A 27,030-nucleotide genomic window follows, 5' to 3' on the forward strand; every position below is an offset into this window, starting at 1 on the left:
GCCCTGCTCCACTCCTCCTCCGCCTGCCCTGCTCTACTCCTCCTCCGCCTGCCCTGCTCCACTCCTCCTCCTCCTGCCCTGCTCCACTCCTCCTCCACCTGCCCTGTTCCACTCCTCCACCTGCCCTGCTCCACTCCTCCTCCACCTGCCCTGCTCCACTCCTCCACCTGCCCGGCCCGGCTTGTGGGGAGAAGGAGGCAGGCCCTGCGATAAATCACAGTTATTGCACATCAGTGTATATCAATCTGTGCTCCAACACTCCTCGATTGAGAGAATTGCTGAAGTGTTACTGCAGTGACATTGAGGATGACACTACAGCATAATGGGACTATTTTCCCTCATTCTCTCGCTCCACTCTACACCCCACCAATACCTTGTCCAAATCCAACACAATGTCACAGAAACAGTTCATCTGCTGTTTCTGTCCGGTAGCCTGAACAGGAGATTCCGAGACATTGTCTTCTGAACCCCTGCATTACCAGAACATTCTGTTAACTTTAGCCTAAATGTTGTCATCTTCTTCACTATTTGTGGGAAATATGCACTTACGAATGGCTAATGTTGGATATTTTTTTCTGCAGTAACTGTTCTATTAGTATAAAAGTGTTTTGTAGATCCCATTAAATATGATAAGGGACAGAAAGTCATATATTCTGCAGTATACATTCTGCGTGTTTGTGTTTGATTCAGTGAGTGATATGCTGCCCTGCATGTAGTTAAGGAGGAAAACAAAGATGGCTCAAATCTTGCTATGCAACATCTTCCAGTGGAACCGGACCAAACCGGAATGGTGACCCCCTTGGCTTGGGTACAGAAACGTAGTCCGTTTGGGCGCTCAGTTATGCAGTCGGTAATGAGCGATCAGGTGGATGTACATTTTCACATTACATCTAGTGAGTCTCTCAGAGCAGCACCACAGAACATTAGTCTACCAGCAGCAGGGCCTGCACTAGCCTTCCATCACTGTGACAAATGAGTACAACACAGGAAAGTGTGTCGGTGTGGCTGGATTCCTACTTACTCTGACAGCCAAAAAATATCCTCTCTGGGATTTCAGAGTTTTCCAATATAGCCCTGTTTGGTTATGGACTGGCTTTAACTTGACATTCATTTCCATGCTTAAAAGGAAGTAGGGAAGAAAAGGAAGTCTGATGTTACAAGCGTGATTCAGAAATTAGGGAGATATTTTAATTATAGATGAATGGGTTAACTTTTTCAATGCTAGTTACGGATACTATAGTTAAAACCTTTCACATTGGATGTATTATCTGCAAAAAGGTACGATGCGATTTTAATTCTGGTGGCTCTCTGCTAGCTGCTCCAACTCTCAGAGGTTCAAAGACATTCAAAGTTCCTCCATAGAAGCTGCTCATTGGTAGGTATAATTCTATGGGCCTAATTCAGATAATGCATTTCATAACAAGATGCCCAACGCTTCAAGCCATGCCTCCACCCTCTCTTGCTCTCTCCCCACCTGCAAAATGTAAGTCGCATCTCGTCCTACACTTGGTTGTCCATTGTGCATGTAAACAACTACAGCCTAGGCAGCTGATAGCGCCCATGTACTATCATCTGTCTAGGCTAAAACAACTATAGCTTGGCCTCTCCATAGCAAGCTGCTCTGTCCGCACTGATTGATGAAGTAATTTAATGTCAAGCTAGTCTTGATTTCAGAGGTTTAAAAAGGAACAGAAAGGAACGATATAAACTAGTACTTTCTTCTGTTTCATATGGGTTCAGAACTTTATTTTGCAGGTCAAACAGTGTAACAGAAGAAAAAAAAGAATGGCTCTGTTCAGAACCAAACGATTGGAAAATCATTTCGGTTCCAACCCCTGCTTACAATTTATCTGTGATGTGAAAATGTACAAAGTTGAACAAACCATGGCGTATTTCCTATTCCATGCAGTATCTCGGAAATAATAAAAAAAGCAGCTATGTTCTCTGCAGAGAAAGATAACTTTGTCTTCTTCTCTTAGTGTGTGGAGGAGAAGTAAGGGCAGTGGTGACCTGCCATTCCCCACCTGTTTTGCATGTTATTTTGGCATTAATATGTGTCACATATCAGTTTGCAAACAATGTGTTAATAAAGCCGCAAACAAACATGGTCTTCTTTTTTCATTTATTGAGTAAGGCAGCTCCAAAATGCAGGTGTTATAGCCTACCTCAGTGCTTTCTGTGGTGTTGGGGCAGCCAGCGGAAAATACAGAGCGTAGTTGTTGGTAGTTGCACCGTGATTGGCTCAATATTCGGACACTCATGGGGACACTACGTCACCGCAACATCTACGGGGAGAGTTAGAAGATTGCAGCCCCTTTGGTGCTGTCATAGAGTTACATTAGAAGTGCCAATCCAAGAAGGCTCAAGGTCATTGGACACAGAAAAAATAACATCAAATCACATTATATCTACAGTAGATTTCATTGGACCGATCATGTCAACATCATGCTTTCAAAATCTTAGCTAGCAAGCTATGTAGCAGTCATCATCATGAATCAAGTTGACAATCTACTGGCCAATCCCTTTACAATCTTTGTGAAATCATAGATAAAACCTATCGCTGCTCATCGGCCATTGGACATAAACATTACACAACAAGTTGGAAATTGCAAATTCTACAATGAGTGGTTTGGAAGGAATTAGTGGCTAACTGCAAGCGTTGCAAAGCAATCACTAGCCTGCTATTCAGTGGAGTGGGTGTGTGGTCCAAGTCTGGGTTTAAGGGTCTCTTTTCCAAGCTAAAAAGTATAAACATTCAACACGATGGGCCAGAAAAGGTTTAATACATTGGCCATGCTGTCAATCCAGCATGACTTCTGCCGTGTTCAAAACAACTGGAAACTCGGAACTGGAAAATCTCAGACTTCAGTGAGTTCAAGACAACTGGGAACTCGAAAAAACGAGCTCCGACTGGGAAAATATGTTTTGAACGGTCATCCAACTCGGAATTCCAAATCGGGAACTCAGGCATCTTTCTAGAGGTCCGACCTGAAGATCACTGATGTCATGGTCCAACCTTGTTTTTTTCAGAGCTCCCAGTTGTCTTGAAAGCACTATAAATTCAGAGAATGCCAGACTTTGATGACAAAGTTTGATGACATAATTTGCCCACAAAGGACCGCTGCGCCTCCTTCCACAGCACAAGAAGGTGAGTCCAAACATGTCTTGTATGCTGCTGCATAAATTATGCAATATGCCAGGGAGATATGTATACTGTAGCTAAGAAAGTTATACTAAGTGTATGTGGTGTTGTAAGCTGTTCATAAGTGTTATCATTGAATACTGTAATAGCTTTCATTGTCTGCTTATATGCCCCCTTTATTTATCCTATGGTTCTGACTTGGGGTACAGGGAGAACACCGTAAGAACGGCCTATGTTCTGAATTATGTTGCTGTACATGTCAAATGTGCTGAACTAATAGTTAAATTGACTTGTCCGTCCAAGCTTGCTCGTTAATGTCTTAATCGAAATTACAGATTGCCTCTTATCTGCTCGTCGTCCCCTTCTGCCATAGTTGGTACATCTCAATTGTCAGTAGAAACAATATTTGTTTAAGCAGTAAATGTCACCGTTATAGTGCAATTAATGTATTGTTTAGTGTTTGGTAGTGGCTTTGTTGGCATGCATCTAAAAAAAAAATTAGTGTGCCCCACCAAGATTTACATGCTAAGATCGCCACTGAGTAAGGGGGTGTGGAATCAAGCTGTCAGAGCTAACCCTCTGTGTCTGTCTGTACAGCAAGCAGGAAAGGAGGGAGGCAGGGAGACATAAGGCTATGCTCTGTTACCCTCTGAAGCAATAGGACGGGAGAAAAGACAGTCAGCTCCCATGGTGCCTGTTCGGGGGATCTGTGGTTACAGTCGAAGGTAATAACAGGGTCAGTGAATTGTGACAATCGATAGGGAATTAATCGATATAAAACAAGCACTAGTCTACCACAGTTTTGACCAGAGGAATGATTTTATTAAAAAAAATATTTAACTGTTCACTGAGTCACAGTAAAAAATCAAGGGCCATATCTAAAGTGGATTTTAACGTCAAAAACAGAATTTGAACAAGATGTCTAATACCAAACCATAAAATAGCTTACATCAAGCAAAATACAGTGAATCCAGCAGATTTACAAAGGAAACCGTCTTTTCAAGTAAAAAAATGTGAACACATGCAAGACCACACCATACAAAAACAAGAGATGCCAAAGTTCATGTAAGTGAAGCTTCCATAATGATATTCAGGGCAGCAAGCTCATCCAACGCACCTAACATGTAAGGAGAGCAGAGCAGCGCTGAAGATGCCAGAGCTCTAATTCACCACCTTGTCATGCTAAATAATACAGACTTAAAATCAATGCCAATGTGCTATTTAAAAGCTTGAAGTCAACCACCAGGCCGCTGGCAACACCAGCCATGCAATACTGTGGCTACAATTAGGCTGTATTGATTAACCAATAATCCCTGAGTGGACCACTATGAATGGTAATGATCTATTAATACTGATTTCATTACTAAACTATTAGTCAATAATATTAAAGAGCCCCCTTTTTAATAATGCTGTCTTTATTAGAATTGACAGCAGATCAACTGTGACTGGGTCTTTCTTTCTGTTTACCTTGACACTGTGAATTCTAATGAAAAAGAAAACTAAAAGAGGAGAAAGTGAAGCAGGCAGGGTCCAAGGCTGAGGCTCCACCGGGAAGCAGGAGTGGTACGCGGCTGAGGCTCCACCGTGAAGCAGGAGGGGTCCAAGGCTGAGGCTTCACTGTGAAGCAGGACGAGTCCAAGGCTGAGGCTCCACCGTGAAGCAGGAGGGGTCCAAGGCTGAGGCTTCACTGTGAAGCAGGAGGTGTCCAAGGCTGAGGCCTCACTGTGAAAGCAGGAGGGGTCCAAGGCTGAGGCTTCAGTGTGAAGCAGGAGGGGCCAACGGCTGAGGCTCCACCGTGAAGCAGGGGGAGTCCACGGCTAAGGCTCCACCATGAAGCAGGAACGGTCCAAGGCTGAGGCTTCACTGTAAAGCAGGAGGGGTGTAAGTATGAGGCTCCACCGTGAAGCAGGAGGGGTCCAAGGATGAGGCTCCACCGTGAACCTGGAGGGGTGTAAGGATGAGGCTCCACCGTGAACCAGGAGGGGTGTAAGAATGAGGCTCCACCGTGAAGCTGGAGGGGTCCAAGGATGAGGCTCCACCATGAACCAGGAGGGGTGTAAGGATGAGGCTCCACCGTGAAGCACGAGGGGTCCAAGGATGAGGCTCCCAGGAGGGGTGTAAGGATGAGGCTCCGCCGTGAAGCAGGAGGGGTCCAAGGATGTGAGGCTCCGCCATGAACCAGGAGGGGTCCAAGGATGATGCTCCACCGTGAACCAGGAGGGGTCCAAGGATGAGGCTCCACCGTGAACCAGGAGGGGTCCAAGGATGAGGCTCCACCGTGAACCAGGAGGGGTCCAAGGATGAGGCTCCACCGTGAAGCAGGAGGGGTCCAAGGATGAGGCTCCACCGTGAACCAGGAGGGGTCCAAGGATGAGGCTCCACCGTGAAGCAGGAGGGGTCCAAGGATGAGGCTCCACCGTGAACCAGGAGGGGTCCAAGGATGAGGCTCCACCGTGAAGCAGGAGGGGTCCAAGGATGAGGCTCCACCGTGAAGCAGGAGGGGTCCAAGGATGAGGCTCCACCGTGAACCAGGAGGGGTCCAAGGATGAGGCTCAACCGTGAACCAGGAGGGGTCCAAGGATGAGGCTCCACCGTGAAGCAGGAGGGGTCCAAGGATGAGGCTCCACCGTGAACCAGGACGGGTGTAAGAATGAGGCTCCACCGTGAAGCTGGAGGGGTCCAAGGATGAGGCTCCACCATGAACCAGGAGGGGTGTAAGGATGAGGCTCCACCGTGAAGCACGAGGGGTCCAAGGATGAGGCTCCCAGGAGGGGTGTAAGGATGAGGCTCCGCCGTGAAGCAGGAGGGGTCCAAGGATGTGAGGCTCCGCCATGAACCAGGAGGGGTCCAAGGATGAGGCTCCACCGTGAACCAGGAGGGGTCCAAGGATGAGGCTCCACCGTGAACCAGGAGGGGTCCAAGGATGAGGCTCCACCGTGAACCAGGAGGGGTCCAAGGATGAGGCTCCACCGTGAAGCAGGAGGGGTCCAAGGATGAGGCTCCACCGTGAACCAGGAGGGGTCCAAGGATGAGGCTCCACCGTGAAGCAGGAGGGGTCCAAGGATGAGGCTCCACCGTGAACCAGGAGGGGTCCAAGGATGAGGCTCCACCGTGAAGCAGGAGGGGTCCAAGGATGAGGCTCCACCGTGAAGCAGGAGGGGTCCAAGGATGAGGCTCCACTGTGAACCAGGAGGGGTCCAAGGATGAGGCTCCACCGTGAACCAGGAGGGGTCCAAGGATGAGGCTCCACCGTGAAGCAGGAGGGGTCCAAGGATGAGGCTCCACCGTGAACCAGGAGGGGTCCAAGGATGAGGCTCCACCGTGAACCAGGAGGGGTCCAAGGATGAGGCTCCACCGTGCCAAATTCTAGTCACTTTCCTGGTGTTCAAAAACAATATGATGGCTCCTGGATTCAAAACACAGTAGCGGTTTATGGTGGTTTATATAATGCTATTTTAAATATGGTGCATCCTCAGGTCACAACGCCACATTAGATTCACACATACTATTATATACACTGAGCGTACAACACATTATGAACACCTGCTCTTTCCATGACACAGAGTGACCAGGTGAAAGCTATGATCCCTTATTGATGTCACTTGTTAAATCCAATTCAATCAGAGTAGATGAAGGGGAGGAGACAGGTTAAATAAGGATTTGTAAGCCTTGAGACACTTGACACATTGATTGTGTATGTGTGCCATTCAGAGGGTGAATGGGCAAGCCCATATTTAAGTGGTTTTGAATGGGGTATGGTAGTAGGAGCCAGTGCACCGGTTTGAGTGTGTCAAGAACTGCAACGCTGCTGGGTTTTTCATGATCAACAGTTTCCTGTGTGTATCAAGAATGGTCCACCACCCAAAGGACATCCAGCCAACGGCAGGCCAGTTGTTGAAAATGGATCATTGATGAAAGAGGACAAAGGAGGCTGACACGAATTGTGCAGAGCAACAGACTGGCTACAGTTAGTCAACTGACAGTCCAATACAACACTGGTGCCCAAAGATCCATAAAAGAATGCAAAGCTCGTCAGACCGTGACACAAATGAGGTATTGCAGCCTTACAACCTTACGGAGTTCCATTTCTTGTGGTTGTAGTGGGCTAACGAATGAAAACACTGGAAAGGACTAGGGTATGGAGAAAACCATATGAGTACATGCATCCATCATGCCATAACTCGCATCAACACAGCAGGCTGGTAGTGGTGGTGTGATGGATTGGGGTGCGTTTTCATGGTACAATTGGGCCCCTTGATAAAAATGGAGCAGCGTTTGAATGCCACAGGATTTCTGAACAGCATTGCCAATCAGGTGCATCCCTTTATGGCAGCAGCGTGTCCATTGTATAATCATCAGCACAATTGGACAGTTGTTGTGTTACAGTATGGACAGTTGTTGTGTTACAGTATGGACAGTTGGTGGACAGTTGTTGTGTTACAGAACACTTCCCGAAACCTAACAAATGTTCTATGAACTTTCACAGAACTGATTTTGGTTTGCTGAATGGGTATGTGTAAACAGATTTACATATCTGCTCTGTTTCTCACCTAAAATGATCTTTTGAGAGTAAAAGTGGGAAAAAAAATCTATTCTCAGAAGGAAACATCTCTAGGTGATATAATGCAATTATAGCTTGACCAGTGACTCTGTGTTTCCCGTCGATGAACAAATGAGCCTTTTCATGCTTCTAATTTTCCAACTCACTGAGTGAATCAAATCGAAGAGTCCCCACTGTTCTGCTTCCATCAGTAATCACTGGGTATCAACTCACCTCCAAAAAATATATCTCCTGACACGGATAGAGGTCTCTGATAACTTTCTCTACCAGGTTCATTGGAGCCATTAACACAGGCAATGAGAGCTCACTTTAACTTCCACGGTCACCTCAGCCGACACTCATGCATATGAGACATCTTTTAGAAGAGGTGCCTCCAGTATAGAAGTGCTTTTATAGCACTACAGTATATTTATGAGTAAACTTGAGGTTCTATTAGGTATTGGCCAACAGTGTTAATATTGACTCAATATGAGTCTATGCAACAGCCTCATTTAGTCAAACCGAAGTGTTTGTAATATATTCTGAATTTCACACAACTCTTTCTGTCAAATCCTCTAAAGGTGTAACATAGAGGGCACCCACAAAGGCAGTTGCTTGGGGACAAGGTTTAGGGGCATGTCCTCAGTACAGTGATAAGTCACTACCCAGTGTGTGAGAGGAGAGAGAGGTAACCCCCTCTGTCACCTGAGAGGTAAGAGAGAGTGACTGGCAATCGCTTCCTCTCGATGCTAGCCCTGCCACGCCTCATGTGGGGAAGACGCCCTGCCGTTGTATGTGTGTCCTGACAAGATGTAGACTCAAAGCCCAAGTCTCCCAGAGATTTTGACTCTACTGAAACAAATGTGTTTATTGTCCGGTGGTGTCACATGGCATATAAAGGCAAACAGAACATGCTGGTGCCTAGTGACAGGCTAAACATCCTGCTTTTTCCCTTTAGCTCATTATCACACACTCCTCTCCTCCTGTCCTCTCCTCTTCATGTCCTCCCGCTCCTCTTCTCTCCTCTCCTCCTTCTGTCCCTCTCCTCTCCTCCTCCTGTCACTCTCCTCTCCTCCTATCCTCCCCCTCTGTCACATCTGCTCCCACTCTCCCCTCCCCTGGCACTTGAGGGCGCCAGGCTGCCCTGCATCACGCACTCCCATCATCTACGCACACCTGCCTTCCCTCGTCACCCGCATCAGCGATATTGGACTCACCTGGACTCCCTCATCACCTGTTATTACCTCCCTTAAATTTGTCAGATCTCTAGCTCTGTTCCCCACTTCTGCATTAATTGTCTTTCGTTTGGGTTACTTGTTTGCTGACACTGTTCCTGTCTCGTTCCATGTCTGTTCTTTATTAAATGTTTGACTCCCCGTACATGCTTCGTCTCTCCAGCGTCATCCCATGTGACAGAATGCAGAAGCCATCACACAAAGCATAAGGGAGTACTGGTGTTCCGATTGGTATGGTGGCATCGGCTTTGGGTCGCCACCGATGAAACCGGGGGTGCCTAGCCAGCTCGTCGGGCTTCCACGCCCTAGGTGGCTCGAAAGGTTTCCTTCCCCCTGTTTGCTCAGATGGCGCCCATCCCACGTCGGACCTTAGCCGGATCGTCAGTTCTTGTTCACCCAGCCGGTCCAGGAGTTTTTTTTTTTTTTTTTTTTTTTGGTGACGTAGGGGTGGATTCCGCCGCCAATGGAACCGGGGGTGCCTAAGCCAGCCCGTCGGACTTTCACGCCCTGGCTGGCTCGAGAGGTTTCCTTACCTCGGTTGGCTCGGTGGCTTCCCATCCCGCGTCACACTCCACCGGATCTTCTGGCTCCCTCTCTGCAGCGGGATCGACAGACGTCTTGTCTCAGCCGGATCGTCGGGCTTCCATGCCTCAGCCTATCCTCTTCCTGTCTCTCTCCTCCTCTCCTCTCCTCCTCCTGTCTCTCGCCTCTCCTCCCTCGTTTTCCTCTCCTGCTTCTGTAACTTTAGCCTCCTCCTCCTGTCCCCTTCCTCCTTCTCCTCCTGTCCTCTCCTCCTTCTGTTCCTCTCCTCCTCCTCCTCCTTCTCCTGTCCTCTCCTCCACCTGTCCCTCTCCTTTTCCTGTCCCTCTCCTCCTCCTGTTTCCCTCCTGTCTCTGCCCTCTCCTCCTCCTGTCCCTCCCCTCTCCTCCCACCCTCTCCCCTTTCCTCTCGCCTCCTTCTCCCCCTCCTATCCCCTCCCCTATGTAAACCTCTAAGATACATTTGAAGTCGTTAGTTTACATATACCTTAGCCAAATACATTTAAACTCAGTTTTTCACAATTCCCGACATGTAAAAATTCCCTGTCTTAGGTCAGTTAGGATCACCACTTTATTTTAAGAATGTGAAATGTCAGAATAGTAGAGATTTTGTTTCTTTCATTACATTCTCAGTGGGTCAGAAGTTTACATACACTCAATTAGTATTTGGTAGCATTGCCTTTAAATTGTTTAACTTGGGCTTCCAGGGTGGCGCAGAGGTCTAGGGCACTGCATCGCAGTGCTAGCTGTGCCACCAAAGACTCTGGGTTCGTGAGGTCCGTGGGGCGACGCACCGCACCGGCCTAGCGTCGTCCGGGTTAGGGAGGGTTTGGCCGGTAGGTATATCCTTGTCTCATCGCGCACTAGCGACTCCTGTGGTGGGCCGGACGCAGTGCACGGTGTTTCCTCTGACACATTGGTGCGGCTGGATTCCGGGTTGGATGTGCGCTGTGTTAAGAAGCAGTGCGGCTGTTTAAGAAGCAGTTGGGTTGTGTTTCGGGGGACGCATGGCTTTCGACCTTCGTCTCCCCCGAGCCCGTACGGGAGTTGTAGCGATGAGACAAGATAGTAACTACTAACAATTGGATACCACGAAATTGGGGAGAAAAGGGGGTAAAAATTCAACGACAAAAAAAATGTTAAACTTGGGTCAAACGTTGTGGGTAGCCTTCCACAAGCTTCCCACAATAAGTTGGGTGAAATTTGGCCCATTCCTCCTGACAGAGCTGGTGTAACTGAGTCAGGTTTGTAGGCCTCCTTGCTCGCACACACTTTTTCAGTTCTGCCTACACATTTTCTATAGGATTGAGGTCAGGGCTTTGTGATGGCCACTCCAATACCTTGACTTTGTTGTCCTTAAGCCATTTTGCCAAAACTTTGGAAGACTGCTTGGGGTCATTGTCCGTTTTGGAGACCCATTTGCGACCAAGCTTTAACTTCCTGACTGATGTCTTTAGATGTTGCTTCAATATATCAACGTAATTTTCCTGCCTCATGATGCCATCTATTTTGTGAAGTCCACAAGTCCCTCCTGCAGCAAAGCACCCCCACAACATGATGCTGCCACCCCCGTGCTTCACGGTTGGGATGGTGTTCTTCTTTGCAAGCCTCCCCCTTTTCCTCCAAACATAACGATGGTCATTATGGCCAAACAGTTATATTTCTGTTTCATCAGAGCAGAGGTCATTTCTCCAAAAAGTATGATCTATGTCCCCATGTGCAGTTGCAAACCGTAGTCTGGCTTTTTTATCGCGGTTTTGGAGCAGTGGCTTCTTCCTTGCTGAGCGGCTTTTCAGGTTATGTCGATATAGAACTCGTTTTACTGTGGATATAGATACTACTTTTGTACCTGTTTCCTCCAGCATCTTCACAAGGTCCTTTGCTGTTGTTCTGGGATTGATTTGCACTTTTCGCAAAGTACGTTCCTCTCTAGAAGACAGAACGCGTCTCCTTCCTGAGTGGTATGACGGCTGCGTGGTCCCATGGTGTTTATACTTGCATACTATAGTTTGTACAGATGAACGTGGTACCTTCAGGCGTTTGGAAATTGCTCCCAAGGATGAACCAGACTTGTGGAGGACACACCATTTTTTGTCTGAGGTCTTGGCTGATTTCTATTGATTTGCCCATGATGTCAAGCAAAGGGGCACTGAGTTTGAAGGTAGGCCTTGAAATAGATCCGCAGGTGCACCTCCAATTGACTCAAATTATGTCAATTAGCCTATCAGAAGCTTCTAAAGCCATGACATCATTTTCTGGAAGTTTCCAAGCTGTTTAAAGGCACAGTCAACTTAGTGTATGTAATCTTCCAACTTCAACAGTACATCTATTACTTCAGTATTCCTGCACATTGTAAATATTTTATTGGAACTGACCCTGTATATACAGTGGGGCAAAAAAGTATTTAGTCAGCCACCAATTGGTCCTGATGAGTGGCACTTCAACCAGTCTCACATTGTAGGATTTTTTATGAATTTATTTGCTCAACCCCATAGAAAATCTTTGGGTTTTCAGGGAGTTGATCTCCTCTAGAGCAGTATGTGTTGCTGGGCCAGCAAGATCAGCCCCAAAAATGCATCACTGCTTCTAGAGGAGATCTGCATGGAGGAATGGGCCAAAATACCAGCAACAGTGTGTGAAAACCTTGTCATCCAAATGAAGACTTACAAAAACGTTTGCGTTTGGATCTGTTGAGGTTTTACATTATTTTGGTTTCATCTGACCATATGACATTCTCCCAATCTTCTTCTGATCATTGCCAACAAAGGGTATATAACAAAATTGTATTGAGATAAACTTTTGTTATTGACCAAATACTTATTTTCCACCATAATTTGCAAATACATTCATTAAAAATCCTACAATGTGATTTTCTGGATTTTTTTCTCTCATTTTGTCTGACATAGTTGAAGTGTACCTATGATGAAAATTAAAGGCCTCTCTCATCTTTTTAAGTGGGAGAACTTGCACAATTGGTGGCTGACTAAATACTTTTTTGCCCCACTGTACAGTAGCGTCTTACTTTCTTGTGTTCTTCTTTTAATTTATTTTGTGTTTGTTCTACCTTATTTTTTTGTGTGCTACATTGATATGTACTGCATTGTTGTACTGTACTTGTGCACGTGACATTAAAACTTGAAACATGAAACATTGGTCAGAAATCATACTCTCTCTGATGCACATAGTTTCTGTTGTCAGAAAACCACCTAGTATTACACTCCTGGCCTATGTTTTGAGAAGTAGCAATTCTATCTGCTGGACTAAATGGCTCTTTACCATGTTTCCTGAATGAGTGCACTCATATTTCACCCCCAAAAGAACACAAATATACTTTTTATTTTTCACAGTTTCTCTCCACCTAAGAAAAGAGAAATTGGTCACACTGATCTGGGGAAATAGCAGGACAAAGCCCATGTGAACACATCCAATTTCATGATAAGTTATGAGAATAAAATAAACAGGTCATGGGATTTCCACATGGGTAAGTAGGTAACCAAGAGGCTGGAGTATGGAGCCAGAACTGACAGGCCTAGCTGATAAGGCAGGAGAGAGTGAGAGTGAGAGAGAGAGAGAGAGAGAGAGAGAGAGAGAGAGAGAGAGAGAGAGAGAGAGAGAGAGAGAGAGAGAGAGAGAGAGAGAGAGGAGAGTGAGTGAGTGAGGGGGAGAGAGAGAGAGAGAGAGAGAGAGAGAGAGAGAGAGAGGGAGTGAGTGAGTGAGGGGGAGAGAGAGAGAGGGAGTGAGTGAGGAGGAGAGGGGGAGAGAGAGAGGGAGTGAGTGAGTGAGGAGGAGAGGGGGTGAGGGGGGAGAGAGAGGAAGAGGGAGAGAGAGAGAGAGAGAGAGAGAGAGAGAGAGAGCAAGGGAGTGAGAGAGAGGGAGTGAGTGAGGGGGAGAGGGGGAGAGAGGGAGTGAGTGAGGAGGAGAGGGAGAGAGAGAGAGGGAGTGAAAGAGGAAGAGAGGGGGAGAGAGAGAAAGAGAGGGGGAGAGAGGGTCAGGATGTGCATGGCCCATCATCTTTCTCAATGTTGACTTAACTGGCTGTGGAAAGTGTTACAATATCCCAATGAGGTTCGGAGATGCATGACCATGGTAACTCGCCTCTCACAGTGACAGCAATGACTGTTAAATTTAGCCTAAATGCAATGTTCTTTCATGAGAGGCATTTCACTTTGAAATGCATTTTAAAATATTTATGACCAGGTTGCTGGCTGTGGAGGGAGAGAAGAGGCTTGTTTTGGTCATGGTGGTTTTTGGGCACAAATCTGAGCCTTTGCCAAGGCTTAGCCTCCCCTCCATTCTGATTTATTATTGTACTGTACCACTACTATACTGCAGGCTATTCAGGAGCAGATTGGCCCTACAGGCTCTTTCAAGGCCTTGTTGTTGCCTCATTTCAAGTTTTAAGTTAGTTTTATTAGTCGCATGTATGGGATACACATGGTATACACCGTCCAATGAAATGCTTGCTACAGGTTCCTTCTCGACAATGCAACAACAATAAGAAATAATAAAAGATAAGAATACGAACATAAAGTAAATGGCTCAGTAGAATAGAAAAAACATTTTAGAATAAGTATAATACAGGAAGGCACAATTTATAGCCCAATATTTAGACGTGTTTTGGGGAAGGAGGGGATGGTGGGCAAGTTTATTTGTATATGTGTCTATATGTGTGTGTATGTGTGCGTGTGTGCGCACGTGTGTATGTGTGTGTGTGTGTGTGTGTGTGTGGATGATTGTGTATCAGTGTGGGTGTGTGCGTGAGTGAGTGCATGTGTGCAAAGGTGCAGAGAGTCAGTGCAGGTGATCAGTCCAGTTCAATTATGTTTTGGAATATTTTTTGAGCAGTCTGATGGCTTGTAGATAGAAACTGTCTATGAGCCTGTTGGTATCAGACATCATGCTCCAATACCATCTTCCCGACGGTAAGGGAGTGAAGAATTTGAGGCTGGGGTGTGTGGGGTCCTTGATGATGCTGCGGGCCTTCCTCAGGCACAGTTTTGAGTAGATGCCCTGGATGGGTGGGAGCACGGTCCCAGTGATGCACCAGGCTGTCTTCATCACTCGCTGGAGGGCCTTGCGGTCGTGGACAGCGCAAATCCCGTACCAGGTCATGATGCAACCGGTCAGGATGCTCTCGATGGAGCAGCGGCAGTATTTGGAGAGGACCCGGGGTAGCAAACCAAATGTCTTCGGCCGCCTTAGGAAGTAGCAACGCTGTTGCGCCCTTTTGACAAGAGTAGTGGTGTTGTTGGTCCCTGTCAAGTCCTCCGTGATGTGGACGTCGAGGAACTTACAACTGCTAATTCTTGCTACTGCAGTCCCGCTGATGTGGATCGGGGCATGTTCTCTCCTCTGCTATAAATGGCTAGCAACACCATTTATATTCCTTCTCTACAGGGGCAATGCTCTTTAAAGGTGGAGGGGCAGTGGAATTGAGAACAAGGACAAGCCCCCTGCCCCCTGGAAGCCTAAGTGTCCTGAGTGACATCTCTGTGTGCTTGAAGCTAACTAACGCAGGCCTTGTCTGACCCTGACTCGGCTCACCACCCAACCAGCAGCACCCTACATGGCATTTGATCCAACAGGTCAGCACCCCAGGCAGCTTGTAAACCATGTGGAATCCAGCTCCAACATTACACCACTCATGCACGCCTAGTGCTTAGCTTAGCAGAAGGGCATGTGAGTGAGTGAACAAACAATGGCTCAGTTAACTGACAAGACAAGCATCATATTCTCCCTGCCAATTCACATCTCACTGAAGCAGATGTCTTTCGGCTTAGCAGATCACGTTAGCTTGCTGCTACTGACTCTATTGTGGCTTTGTAATGCTAGTTCGTTGAATACTGTTGTTTAGTGAAGCACAGTGCTGTTTTCGTCTTTGAATTGCATGTAAAATAACTTGTGTGTGTGTAGCAACGGTTATCAAAATTGTTAAGGTTCTAATATATGCAATAGTTGTACTATGTACTATGGATGAAGACACCTCAAACTTTAAGAATTTTACAATCCATCATATATTGACTGAATTATAGCACATGAAACATTTTACTGGCACAGACAAATAATGAATGGAAGTTCAGGGATTTTGGTGGGAATTCAGGTATTACATTTGTTGTCAAATTGAATGTGTTTTCTTAGAATGCACTCATAAATACATATACAGTGCCTTGCGAAAGTATTTGGCCCCCTTGAACTTTGCGACCTTTTGCCACATTTCAGGCTTCAAACATAAAGATATAAAACTGTATTTTTTTGTGAAGAATCAACAACAAGTGGGACACAATCATGAAGTGGAACGACATTTATTGGATATTTCAAACTTTTTTAACAAATCAAAAACTGAAAAATTGGGCGTGCAAAATTATTCAGCCCCCTTAAGTTAATACTTTGTAGCGCCACCTTTTGCTACGATTACAGCTGTAAGTCGCTTGGGGTTTGTCTCTATCAGTTTTGCACATCGAGAGATTGACATTTTTTCCCATTCCTCCTTGCAAAACAGCTCGAGCTCAGTGAGGTTGGATGGAGAGCATTTGTGAACAGCAGTTTTCAGTTCTTTCCACAGATTCTCGATTGGATTCAGGTCTGGACTTTGACTTGGCCATTCTAACACCTGGATATGGTTATTTTTGAACCATTCCATTGTAGATTTTGCTTTATGTTTTGGATCATTGTCTTGTTGGAAGACAAATCTCCGTCCCAGTCTCAGGTCTTTTGCAGACTCCATCAGGTTTTCTTCCAGAATGGTCCTGTATTTGGCTCCATCCATCTTCCCATCAATTTTAACCATCTTCCCTGTCCCTGCTGAAGAAAAGCAGGCCCAAACCATGATGCTGCCACCACCATGTTTGACAGTGGGGATGGTGTGTTCAGGGTGATGGGCTGTGTTGCTTTTACGCCAAACATAACGTTTTGCATTGTTGCCAAAAAGTTCAATTTTGGTTTCATCTGACCAGAGCACCTTCTTCCACATGTTTGGTGTGTCTCCCAGGTGGCTTGTGGCAAACTTTAAACAACACTTTTTATGGATATCTTTAAGAAATGGCTTTCTTCTTGCCACTCTTCCATAAAGGCCAGATTTGTGCAATATACGACTGATTTTTGTCCTATGGACAGAGTCTCCCACCTCAGCTGTAGATCTCTGCATTTCATCCAGAGTGATCATGGGCCTCTTGGCTGCATCTCTGATCAGTCTTCTCCTTGTATGAGCTGAAAGTTTAGAGGGACGGCCAGGTCTTGGTAGATTTGCAGTGGTCTGATACTCCTTCTATTTCAATATTATCGCTTGCACAGTGCTCCTTGGGATGTTTAAAGCTTGGGAAATCTTTTTGTATCCAAATCTGGCTTTAAACTTCTTCACAACAGTATCTCGGACCTGCCTGGTGTGTTCCTTGTTCTTCATGATGCTCTCTGCGCTTTTAACGGACCTCTGAGACTATCACAGTGCAGGTGCATTTATACAGAGACTTGATTACACACAGGTGGATTGTATTTATCATCATTAGTCATTTAAATCAACATTGGATCATTCAGAGATCCTCACTGAACTTCTGGAGAGAGTTTGCTGCACTGAAAGTAAAGGGGCTGAATAATTTTGCACGCCCAATTTTTCAGTTTTTGATTTGTTAAAAAAGTTTGAAATATCCAATAAATGTCGTTCCACTTCATGATTGTGTCCCACTTGTTGTTGATTCTTCACAAAAAAATACAGTTTTATATCTTTATGTTTGAAGCCTGAAATGTGGCAAAAGGTCGCAAAGTTCAAGGGGGCCGAATACTTTCGCAAGGCACTGTATACAAATATATATTTTGTGTTAAAATAAAGACAATGATATGTGCCTCATTTGCATAAAACCACAGGGTGGATTTGCAAATCTGAATAGATTAACATAAAGAGGAGGAACATGGCCGCAAACACTAAAAAACAGCTCTGTCTAGGCTTACCTGAACTCACCTCCGCTGTCTAGACTGCCTAATAAATTACTGTTGTTTTCATGCTCAGTTGCAAAATTCAACAAGTGTATCAGGATACCCTCAGATTAAAAAACAACTACTTGGCTCTAGATTACACCTATGTATACACAGTGCTGAATTTGTAAATCAGGAGGTGCCAGAACAAAAAGTGAGCGCTAGAGTGAGGTGACCTGGGGAGTTCTGAGGTACAGGAACACATTAAAAAAATCACATTTATGATAAAACATTGCATGCTTTATCGTCACATTTGCTAGTGGCATAGAGCAGTACACCAGAGGCACTTACAGAAGTTGCACACGTGGAGAACATTTTTAGTAGCCTAGGGTCTGTGAAAAATGTTGCCTTTTATAAATGCAATTCTACTTAATTTTTATATGACTGGAGACTTTGGCAGAATAATGTTTTTAATACCGCACAAATGATCGAAATGGCAGGCACTAACAAACTGAAAATCGGAGGAAAATTAAAATGACCTCGTCTTGAATCCATCAATAACCTAGGACTATGTGTGTGGATACATATTGCAGGCCACAATATGAGTAGGACATTATAGTCCTAAAAATGCTTTACAGTTTCACTGACTGACCAATGATGCACAGCTCACTTGCTGGTGATAGCCGATGCGCTCATGCCAAAAGCCTATCTCTCTTTGTCTCTCTCTTTTGTAAAACAATGTTTGGAAGTTGATCAAATATTTGGTAGCCTAAAGCATAGAGTCTTCTCTTTTCAGAAGGAGCCATTTGCTTTCCAACCTGTGTTTTCCCTCAATTATATTTGAAATATTCCTGTTTTGTCTGCAATGCTGTTTTTTTACTGACAGACTCGCCGCGCGTTCCCGACTATACGCTATTCCCTGTTATTGGGCTAGAATCCACAGCTAGGCTATTTAAAAAAATAAGCTATTGATCCTGGCTAAATTATAGGCCTTCTCATGGCGTAGTAGGCTATTCTGAATTATTTCATTTATTTCTGAACAGACAGCAGTGATTCTATAAATTTGGCAAATATATTTTAATTTATCAGGTGTCCTGCAGTTCCTTCAGAACCCTTCTATAAGGAAATATTTTATGGATTACAATAACTTAGAGATGAGGGTTGCAGGCTCATGTCTACCAGAACAGAGAGGGATCATAGAACATGAATCCCATTCTAGTTATGTGAGAGATACTGGCGCACTTCTCACACAGCCACGGCAACGTGTTAGTCTCAAACATAGGTTACAATGTTGCGCAAACCATCAATTACGTTTTTGTGGGGGCAGGGGAATTAACAAAGAGGTTATTTGAATGAACTTTGATTTATTCGGTGAAAAGTGAAAATTATTGTTCGTGCCACGAGAGGTACCGGATCTGGCCAAATAGGTTCCGGAACAAAACAGTCCAAAACGGAGAGGTGCCGGATCACGTTCCGGCAGGATCCAGCACAAATTAAGCACTGTAAATACATTTGAAGTTGGAAGTTTACATACACCTTAGCCAAATACATTTAAACTCAGTTCTTCACAATTTCTGACATTTAATCCTAGTAAAAATTCCCTGTTTTAGGTCAGTTAGGATCCCCACTTTATTTTAAGAATACGAAATGTCAGAATAGTAGAGAGAATGATTTATTTAAGCTTTTATTTCTTTCATCACATTCCCAGTGGATCAGAAGTTTACAAACACTCAATTAGCATTTGGTAGCATTGCCTTTAAATAGTTTAACTTGGGTCAAATGTTTTGGGTAGCCTTCCACAAGCTTCCCACAATAAGTTGGTGAATTTTGTCCTATTCTTCCTGACAGAGCTGGAGTAACTGAGTCAGGTTCATAGGCATCCTTGCTCGCACATGCTTTTTCAGTTCTGCCCACACATTTTCTATAGTATTGAGGTCAGGGCTTTGTGATGGTCACTCCAATACCTTGACTTTGTTGTCCTTAAGCCATTTTGACACAACTTTGGAAGTGTGCTTGGGGTCATTGTCCATTTGGAAGATCCATTTGCGACCAAGATTTAACTTCCTGATTGATGTCTTGAGATGTTGCTTCAATATCTCCACATAATATTCCCGCCTCATGATGCCATCTATTTTGTGAAATGCACCAGTCCCTCCTGCAGCAAAGCTGCATTTCCTGGAATGTTTAAAGGCACAGTCAACTTAGTGTATGTAAACTTCTGACCCACTGGAATTGTGATACAGTGAATTATAAGTGAAATAATCTGTCTGTAAACAACTGTTGGAAAAACTACTTGTGTCATGCACAAAGTAGATGTCCTAACCGACTTGCCCAAACCATAGTTTGTTAACAAATAATTTGTGGAGTGGTTGAAAAACAAGTTTTAATGACTCCAAGTGTATGTAAACTTTGACTTCAAATGAACATACTTTACATTGTTTGCAAGACCAGACACTATAATCTGAGTGTTAATGTTCAGAAGGTGCTTTCATTTCAGCTCATCTAAATTGTAAAGATTTAATTTGTATTAAATTATTACTTTTTCAGTTCCACATAAAATCTTTCACCTCTTTCTTTGGATGCAAGTGTGGAGACGATGCGTTAAATCGCAGATGACGCTTTAGCGTTCTTATAGATGCTACAGAAAGACAATGGGGGGTGTTTAACATGTCATTCAAAAAATGTCTGCTCACTGCTCTTCGAACTTGGCAACTTCAACCTCCCGACGTCTGCATTTCTTTCCAACTCTCTTTTCCCCCTCCTTACCTCTTTTGACCTCAGCCTTTACCAATCCCCTCCAACTCACAAGGCAGGCAATATGCTTGACCTCATATTTACTAGAGGCTGTTCACCTACTAATCTCACTGAAATCCCCCTCCAGGTCTCTGATCACTACTTTATTTCCTTTTCTGCCTCCCTTTCCTCCAACCCTAACCACTCAGCCCCTACCCAGATGGTTATGCAGCGTCACAATTTTCGCTCTCTCTCTTCCACTACTACTCTTCTATCCTACCATCTCTCCCTGCTGCTAAATCCTTCTCCCTCCTGTCTCCTGATTCTGCCTCTTCAAACCTACTCTCCTTCCTTTCCACATCCTATGACTTGCACTGTCCCCTTTCCTCCCGGCCGGCTCGGTCCTCCCCTCCTGCTCCGTGGCTGAGTGACCAATTGAGAGCTTACAGAACAGGGCTGCAGGTAGCTGAGCGGAAATGGAGGAAAACTAAACTTCCAGAGGATCTATCATCCTTTCACTCGATCCTCTCTACCGTTTCTTCCTCTGTATCCACTGTTAAAGCCACTTTCTACCACTCACAATGTTAAGCTTCTGCCTCTAACCATAGGAAACTCTTTTCCACCTTCCCTTCCCTCCTTAATCCTCCACCCCCTCCCTCTCTGTGGACAACTTTGTCAACCACTTTGAAAAGAAGGTTGACGACATCCGCTCCTCAATCACTCAGCCTATTGAATCCACTGGTCCCAGTCAAACAGAACTACCCTACACCTTGACCTCGTTCTCCCCTCTCTCTCCAGATGAAATCCTGTGACTATTGAGGTCTGGCCGCCCGACAATCTGCCGGCTTGACCCCATCCCCTCCTCCCAGACCATCTCTGGAGACGTTCTCCCATTCCACACTTCCCTCATCAACTCATCTCTGACCATCGGCTGTGTTCCCTCTGACTTCAAAACGGTCGCTCCCCACCTCAAGAAACCAACGCTCGACTCATCTGACATCAGAAACTGTAGACCTGTATCCCATCTTTCTTTTCCTTCAAAAACACTTGAGTGTGCTGTCTCTGATTAACTATTTTGTTATCTCTCTAAGAAAAATCTTCTTCACCCTAACCAGTCAGGCTTCAAAATGGGTCACTCAACCGAGACTGCTCTTCTCTGTATCACAGAGGCCCTCCGCACTGCCAAAGCTGACTCTCTCTCCTCTGTTCTCACCCTCCTAGATCGATCCACTGCCTTCGACACTGTGAACCATCAGCTCTTCCTCTCCACCCTCTCAGGGCTGGGCGTTTTGGATTGCATCCTACCTGGCAGGCCATTCCTACCAGGTGACGTGGAGAGGATCTGTGTCTACACCACGTACTCTCACTACTGGTGTCCCCCAGGGCTCGATTCTAGGCTCTCTCCTTTTCTCTCTATATACCAAGTCACTCGACTCTGTCATATCCTCACATGATCTCTCCTACCATTGCTATGTAGATGACACTCAACTACTTCTCTCCTTCCCCCCTTCTGACAACCAGGTGGCGACATGCATCTCTGCATGCCTGGCAGATATCACAGCTTGGATGTCGGCCCACCACCTCAAGTAACATGCTCGACAAGAAAGAGCTGCTCTTCCTCCCTGGGAAGGCCTGCCCGCTCAAAGACCTCTCCATCGCGATTGACAACTCCACAGTGTCGTCGTCCCAGAGTGTAAAGAACCTTGGCGTGACCCTGGACAACTCCCTGTTGTTCTCAGTAAACAGCAAAGCAGTGACTCACTCCTGCAGGTTTATGCTCGACAACATCCGTAACGTACGATCCTACCTAAGTCCTAATGGAGGCATCTCCTGTCTGGACTACTGCAACTCGCTGTTGGCTGGGCTCCACGCTTGTGCCATTAAACCCCTGCAACTTATCCAGAATGCTGCAGCCCGCCTGGTTTTCAACCTTCCCAAATTCTCCCATGTCACCCTGCTCCTCCACACACTCCACTGGCTTCCGGTCTAAACTCGAATCCACGACAAGACCAGGGTGCTTACCTACGGAACAGCAAGAGGAACTGCCCCTCCCTACTTTCAGGTTATGCTCAAACCCTACACCCCAACCTGAGCACTCTGTTCTGCAACTTGTGGTCTCTTGGCCCTCCCACCCCTTTGGGAGGGCAGATCCCGCTCAGCCCAGTCCAAGCTCTTCTCTGTCCTGGCACCCCAATGGTGGAACCAGCTTCCCCCTAAAAGCTAGGACAGAGTCCCTGCCCATCTTCCAAAAGCACCTGAAACCCTACCTCTTCAAAACGTATCTTAAATAAATGGTGATAGTGCTGTCGATCATTCTGTATGGTCTAGTATGGGCTACTATCGGTTTTAGTTCCATTTCTGGAACTGTTGTGTGTAGTTTCCAGGTGTTTATGTCCTGTTTATAGAGTAGCTAGAGTCAGACTCAGAGAGAGCTGCCTGCCTACTGCCGTCCTGAGGCTCCAGCGGATTGGCTCTGTTTCAGAGTGGGGCTAGGCAGGCAGGCAGGGTGAATGAGCTTGGGGGTTGATTTCACACTGCAGTTGGCAGCTGCTTTTCCTGCAGTCGGGACCCAGCACACACCCCAAGGGTCAGACTCACTGGCCTGGAATCCCAGCCTGCCTGACTGCCTGCTGCATGACAGAGGCAGCGGAGGAGGCACAAGCCCAGAATGTGAATAAATAAATCCATCTCACGTCACAGTGGATGCCAGCGTTTACACTGAGGGCTGATGCATCACAGATACACAGTGATACCCCACTATGCTACGGTGATAAATGGTGTGTCTTCGCAGTGCATCCGGCTGAGTGTTTTATCACTGAACTACCAAACCTTGAGAGGAAGGGACTTCAGAATATTAAATGTAAGAGTGCAAAAGTTAAACCTTTCCGCTCACTGCAGCTGATTTCAGATGCAAATTGTGGCCAGCTGTCAAACTGTTTTTGGAACTGTGCACATACAATACACACATGCACATAACAATATACAACACATTCACACTGTAACCAGACACACCCAAACACGCACTCACACAAACACACCCAAACGCACGCACACACACGCATTATGCACACACACACCCAAACACACACTCACGCACACACAAGGCATGGGGGGCTTACCTGTGACTTTGAGTTCCGTGGTCCTCCTCACCACCCGGCTGCCATACTTGAGCTCACAGGTGTAGTTCCCCCCGTCGTCCTCCTGCACCTCAGGAAACCAGATGTTGGTGATGTTCACCATGATGGAGCTCCGCCACGTCCTCTTCTCACACTCCTAGACAGACAGGTCACATTAACATCACACCATCACACAGTGTTATACCGCGTCAGTTTCATCTTGTTCCATATCTTTTCCATATCCAACTCACAGTCATTAACTACCGATTCACTATGTTACGTTTAATTACGTTTATTTAGATACCCATTAGTGGATCAGGGCTAATCTTCTTGGGTTCATACACAAGGACTATACAACGCTTCTGAGAATAAGAGTGATTCGTTACCTTATACCAGGTCATCTGGGGCTGCTTGTAAGGGGCGAGGTAATCCTCGATGTCGGGGCAGTTGATCATCTTGCTCTTAGTGATCTCGGCTTTCTCCAGGTGACGTATTTTACTGTTGAAGCACAGGCCCTCGTCGTTCTCCTCTACCGCCAAGGACATGGACACCTTCATGCAGTAGGTGGAGTTTCTGCAGGCAGGGAACACAACACAGGAGGCTTTATGTTTCCCCAAGTTCACCTCTAGCCAACAATCATCACAAACACACAAAAGCACACATCGATTTCTCCACGGGGTTTCATCTGTGAACTAGCAGAGCTCTTAAACACTGCCATTAATTTCATCAATGCCTCCCTGCCTGCCTGTGATGATGTAAAGTGGGACCTCTTTTTACTTTTTTTGCCAACAACATCAAGAACAACAGGCAGTTTGAACATGGAGGGTATCGGAATGGAATATTTCAAAATGCTTCAATTAGTAAAGAGATGCGGCTCCCCCTGAAGTGGCAGGAGCACATACTGTATGGGGAATGAATGTGCATATCATTGCACTAGGCAGGCACCAGTGAGAAGTACAAGTCTCCTTCAGGGAGGCCTGTGTCAGGGCACATGACCCCTAGCTCAACACATAGCTACTACCATGGCTACTACACTAGGTTCCCATTGAAAATGCATGAGGGCTTTCAGGCATGGGATTGCCCTCCAGTGGCATTGTGTGTCAGCCTCTCAAACGCTAAGGCCCCCTGAACTTCCGCTAGCAAGTTCAGCCTGTTTAATGCCAAGATTTTACTTTTCAGCATGAAACATTTAGCTGGTTTTAGACTTGGACATCAGGCAGGTTGTGTATGTGACGGTGTGTGTATGTATGTGTGTGTGTGTGTATTGAGAGTGGTGGCATGACAGGTCTGCTATGTGTGTGTGTGTGTGTGTGTGTGTGTGTGTGTGTGTGTGTGTGTGTGTGTGTGTGTGCGTGTGTAGAATTCCTTGTCTCAGGCAACAGAGATAGAGAGTATAGCTGTTCTGGGCTATTTTATTTATGATCTATGACTAAAAAAATGTTCACAGGGCACTTGCTGTGTCTGGTGACAACGGTCTCATATTGTGACGAATAAAAAGCCAAACAACAACAGACAAACAGGGGACAGATGTGTGAAGTCACTCAGGACAAATGAGGATATGTTACTGACAATTAGCCCAGTTAATCAGGCTGCATAACTATTGTGCTATCCTGATAAGACTGATTCCACTTCATGAATAATTAATCTCTCACTCCTGCCATTACTCTCAAGTAGCCTTGGCTACACCTCACCAGTTGAATTATATGCTTAATAAAAAAGGGATTTCTGTGTGCTCGCGGTTCCTGATTACACCTGTTAATGTGATCTTCAATGAATCTAACACACGACAACCTTCAAGATGTGGCCCACCCAGGTGGGTCAGTGTTTCATGGGTCAGTGTGCCCGGGCTCTTAGCTTTCTTGAGACATTGAATAAGCATTCTGAACACCCATACGCCTGAATGACTTCCTTCCATGTAATTTCCCCTACACAGGTTTCCGTGTGAGCCATAGTACAGAGAGCCAAACTGTGTAAATGCCCTCTTGGCAGAGGTCAACCGTGCATCAGGCTCTTTCCACTGTATATCTCAGTAAATGACTGTAACACATGAACGGTGCTAAGTAGTTTCCTATATCGTTGGGGGACCGCTCTGACACCGCAGCCATGGAGGTCAATGCAGAAGCCTTTCATTGCAGTGACCTGACTTTGGAACTCTGTGGGGTAAACATCCACAGACAGACAGACAGACAGAGAGCGACTGAGGTTCCGCTGCAAGTAGGTCACTCATGTTGTTCTGTTTTGCTGCATTTCCTGTTTGTCCTAAAAACCACCTGAGAAAGTAAGTAGCCTCAGAACATCTAGAAGAGGCTTGTCTGGGGAGAGCAGTGACACCGTAGCTCCCAGTCCTGGCAGAGGAGACATAGAGTACACAGCTCTGCTCTCTGGGGCACCCTGCCACCTGCCCTCCTCTCACACAGAGAGAGGATAAGGAGGAAGTTGGAGATTAAACCATATGATTAATTCACTGGTAATGAACCTCATTCTCCTTCCTTCTTCCACAGCCCTTAGCGCTCATATAACTCTCTCTGTGGAAGATGGGCCTAGGAGGACCCCAGGGCCAATTATACTGACTGACAAAGTGTTGCTCTATGAGCTTCATAGAAATTAGCACTGTCTGCCACTATGTTTGACCTGTTTTCATTTTGGATCATCCGCTGAGATGGCCTATACCACAGAGAGCAGCATCTTGGCACTCTTGTCTAATACTAACACTCCCTTTTCATTATACATAAGGGATGGTTCGACATGGAGGAAAATGGGGGAGGGTCATGCCTTTTCAATTTCAGTCAGGCGGGGGTTAAGTATTTTTTCAGTCCATGGGAGGGTCATGTAATTTGCAATTAATTACATTTCTATGTTTCTCAGTGTCTAAAAAATATTTCCTAATTAGGTATTACACAGGGGTTCTTCCTTTAAAAGTTTTGAGTTTATGACACAACCGTTTGTGGTAGATGGTTGCAGGTTGTGGTAAATTACATCATTCTGGCAACAATGGCGGACACTTAAATAACGTGCCATAGAATTCTGCGGAACCCCGCAAGCTGTGCTGCAGTACGCCACGACTTTTAAAGGAAGAACCAATGTATGGATGTGTGCCCAATGCCATCCCTCATCTCTTAATCTTCGCTGGGAGTGCAATATCAAGTGTGTCTATATGTCAGTGGTCACCAACCTTTTCTGAGTCAAGATCACTTTCTGAGTCAAAATGCAAGCCACCATTCAGATTGTTTTTTAAAAATCTAGGAGAACACAGTCGTCCTTCCAGCTGATAGCAAAACTCAAGTCACACTGCATTATTTCTGCCTCATGCACCAATCCATGACCAGAAAAAGTGAAATATTCCTCCATTAAAAAATACATTCAGCTTATAATAACAATGGAAGCTTATTGGAACACTTTGCAATACTCATTCATTACAGCTGCAGTAATGGTTGTAGGGTGAGTGGAAGTAGGGAGAACGTGCATTTGATGGTTTATAAAAGTGTTGAACAAAGTGTTGACAATGCTGAATAACAACTTAATCATGAACTTTGTCACACCGATATGTTTCACCTGTCCTTGTTATTGTCTCCACCCCCTCCAGGCTTCGCTTGTTTTCCCCCAGTGTATTTATCCCTGTGTTTCCTATCTCTCTGTGCCAGTTTGTCTTGTATATTCCAAGTCAACCAGTGGTTTTTCCCATTCTCCTGCCTTTGCTATTCTCCTTTTTCCAGTCCTCCCGGTTTTGACCCTTGCCTGTTTCTGTACCCGCCTGCCTGACCATTTCTGCCTGCCTTGACCACGAGCCTGTCTGCCACTCTGTACCTCCTGGACTCTGATC

General features: G+C 45.6%; 1 protein-coding gene across 1 annotated transcript in view; it reads right to left on the reverse strand.

Annotated features, from left to right (window-relative positions):
* LOC112256032 (X-linked interleukin-1 receptor accessory protein-like 2) overlaps positions 1 to 27,030 on the reverse strand; it is a 424,604-nt gene that overhangs the window by 149,130 nt on the left and 248,444 nt on the right. The window contains exons 4-5 of the mRNA XM_024428971.2: positions 23,597 to 23,783; positions 23,214 to 23,367 (exon numbers count right to left, since the gene is read on the reverse strand). Of these exons, the coding sequence (XP_024284739.1) occupies positions 23,214 to 23,367; positions 23,597 to 23,783 (341 nt within the window). The remainder of the gene's footprint in view (positions 1 to 23,213; positions 23,368 to 23,596; positions 23,784 to 27,030) is intronic.

This window comes from Oncorhynchus tshawytscha, linkage group LG08 (assembly GCF_018296145.1).
Source record: "Oncorhynchus tshawytscha isolate Ot180627B linkage group LG08, Otsh_v2.0, whole genome shotgun sequence".
Classification (NCBI taxonomy): domain Eukaryota; kingdom Metazoa; phylum Chordata; class Actinopteri; order Salmoniformes; family Salmonidae; genus Oncorhynchus; species Oncorhynchus tshawytscha.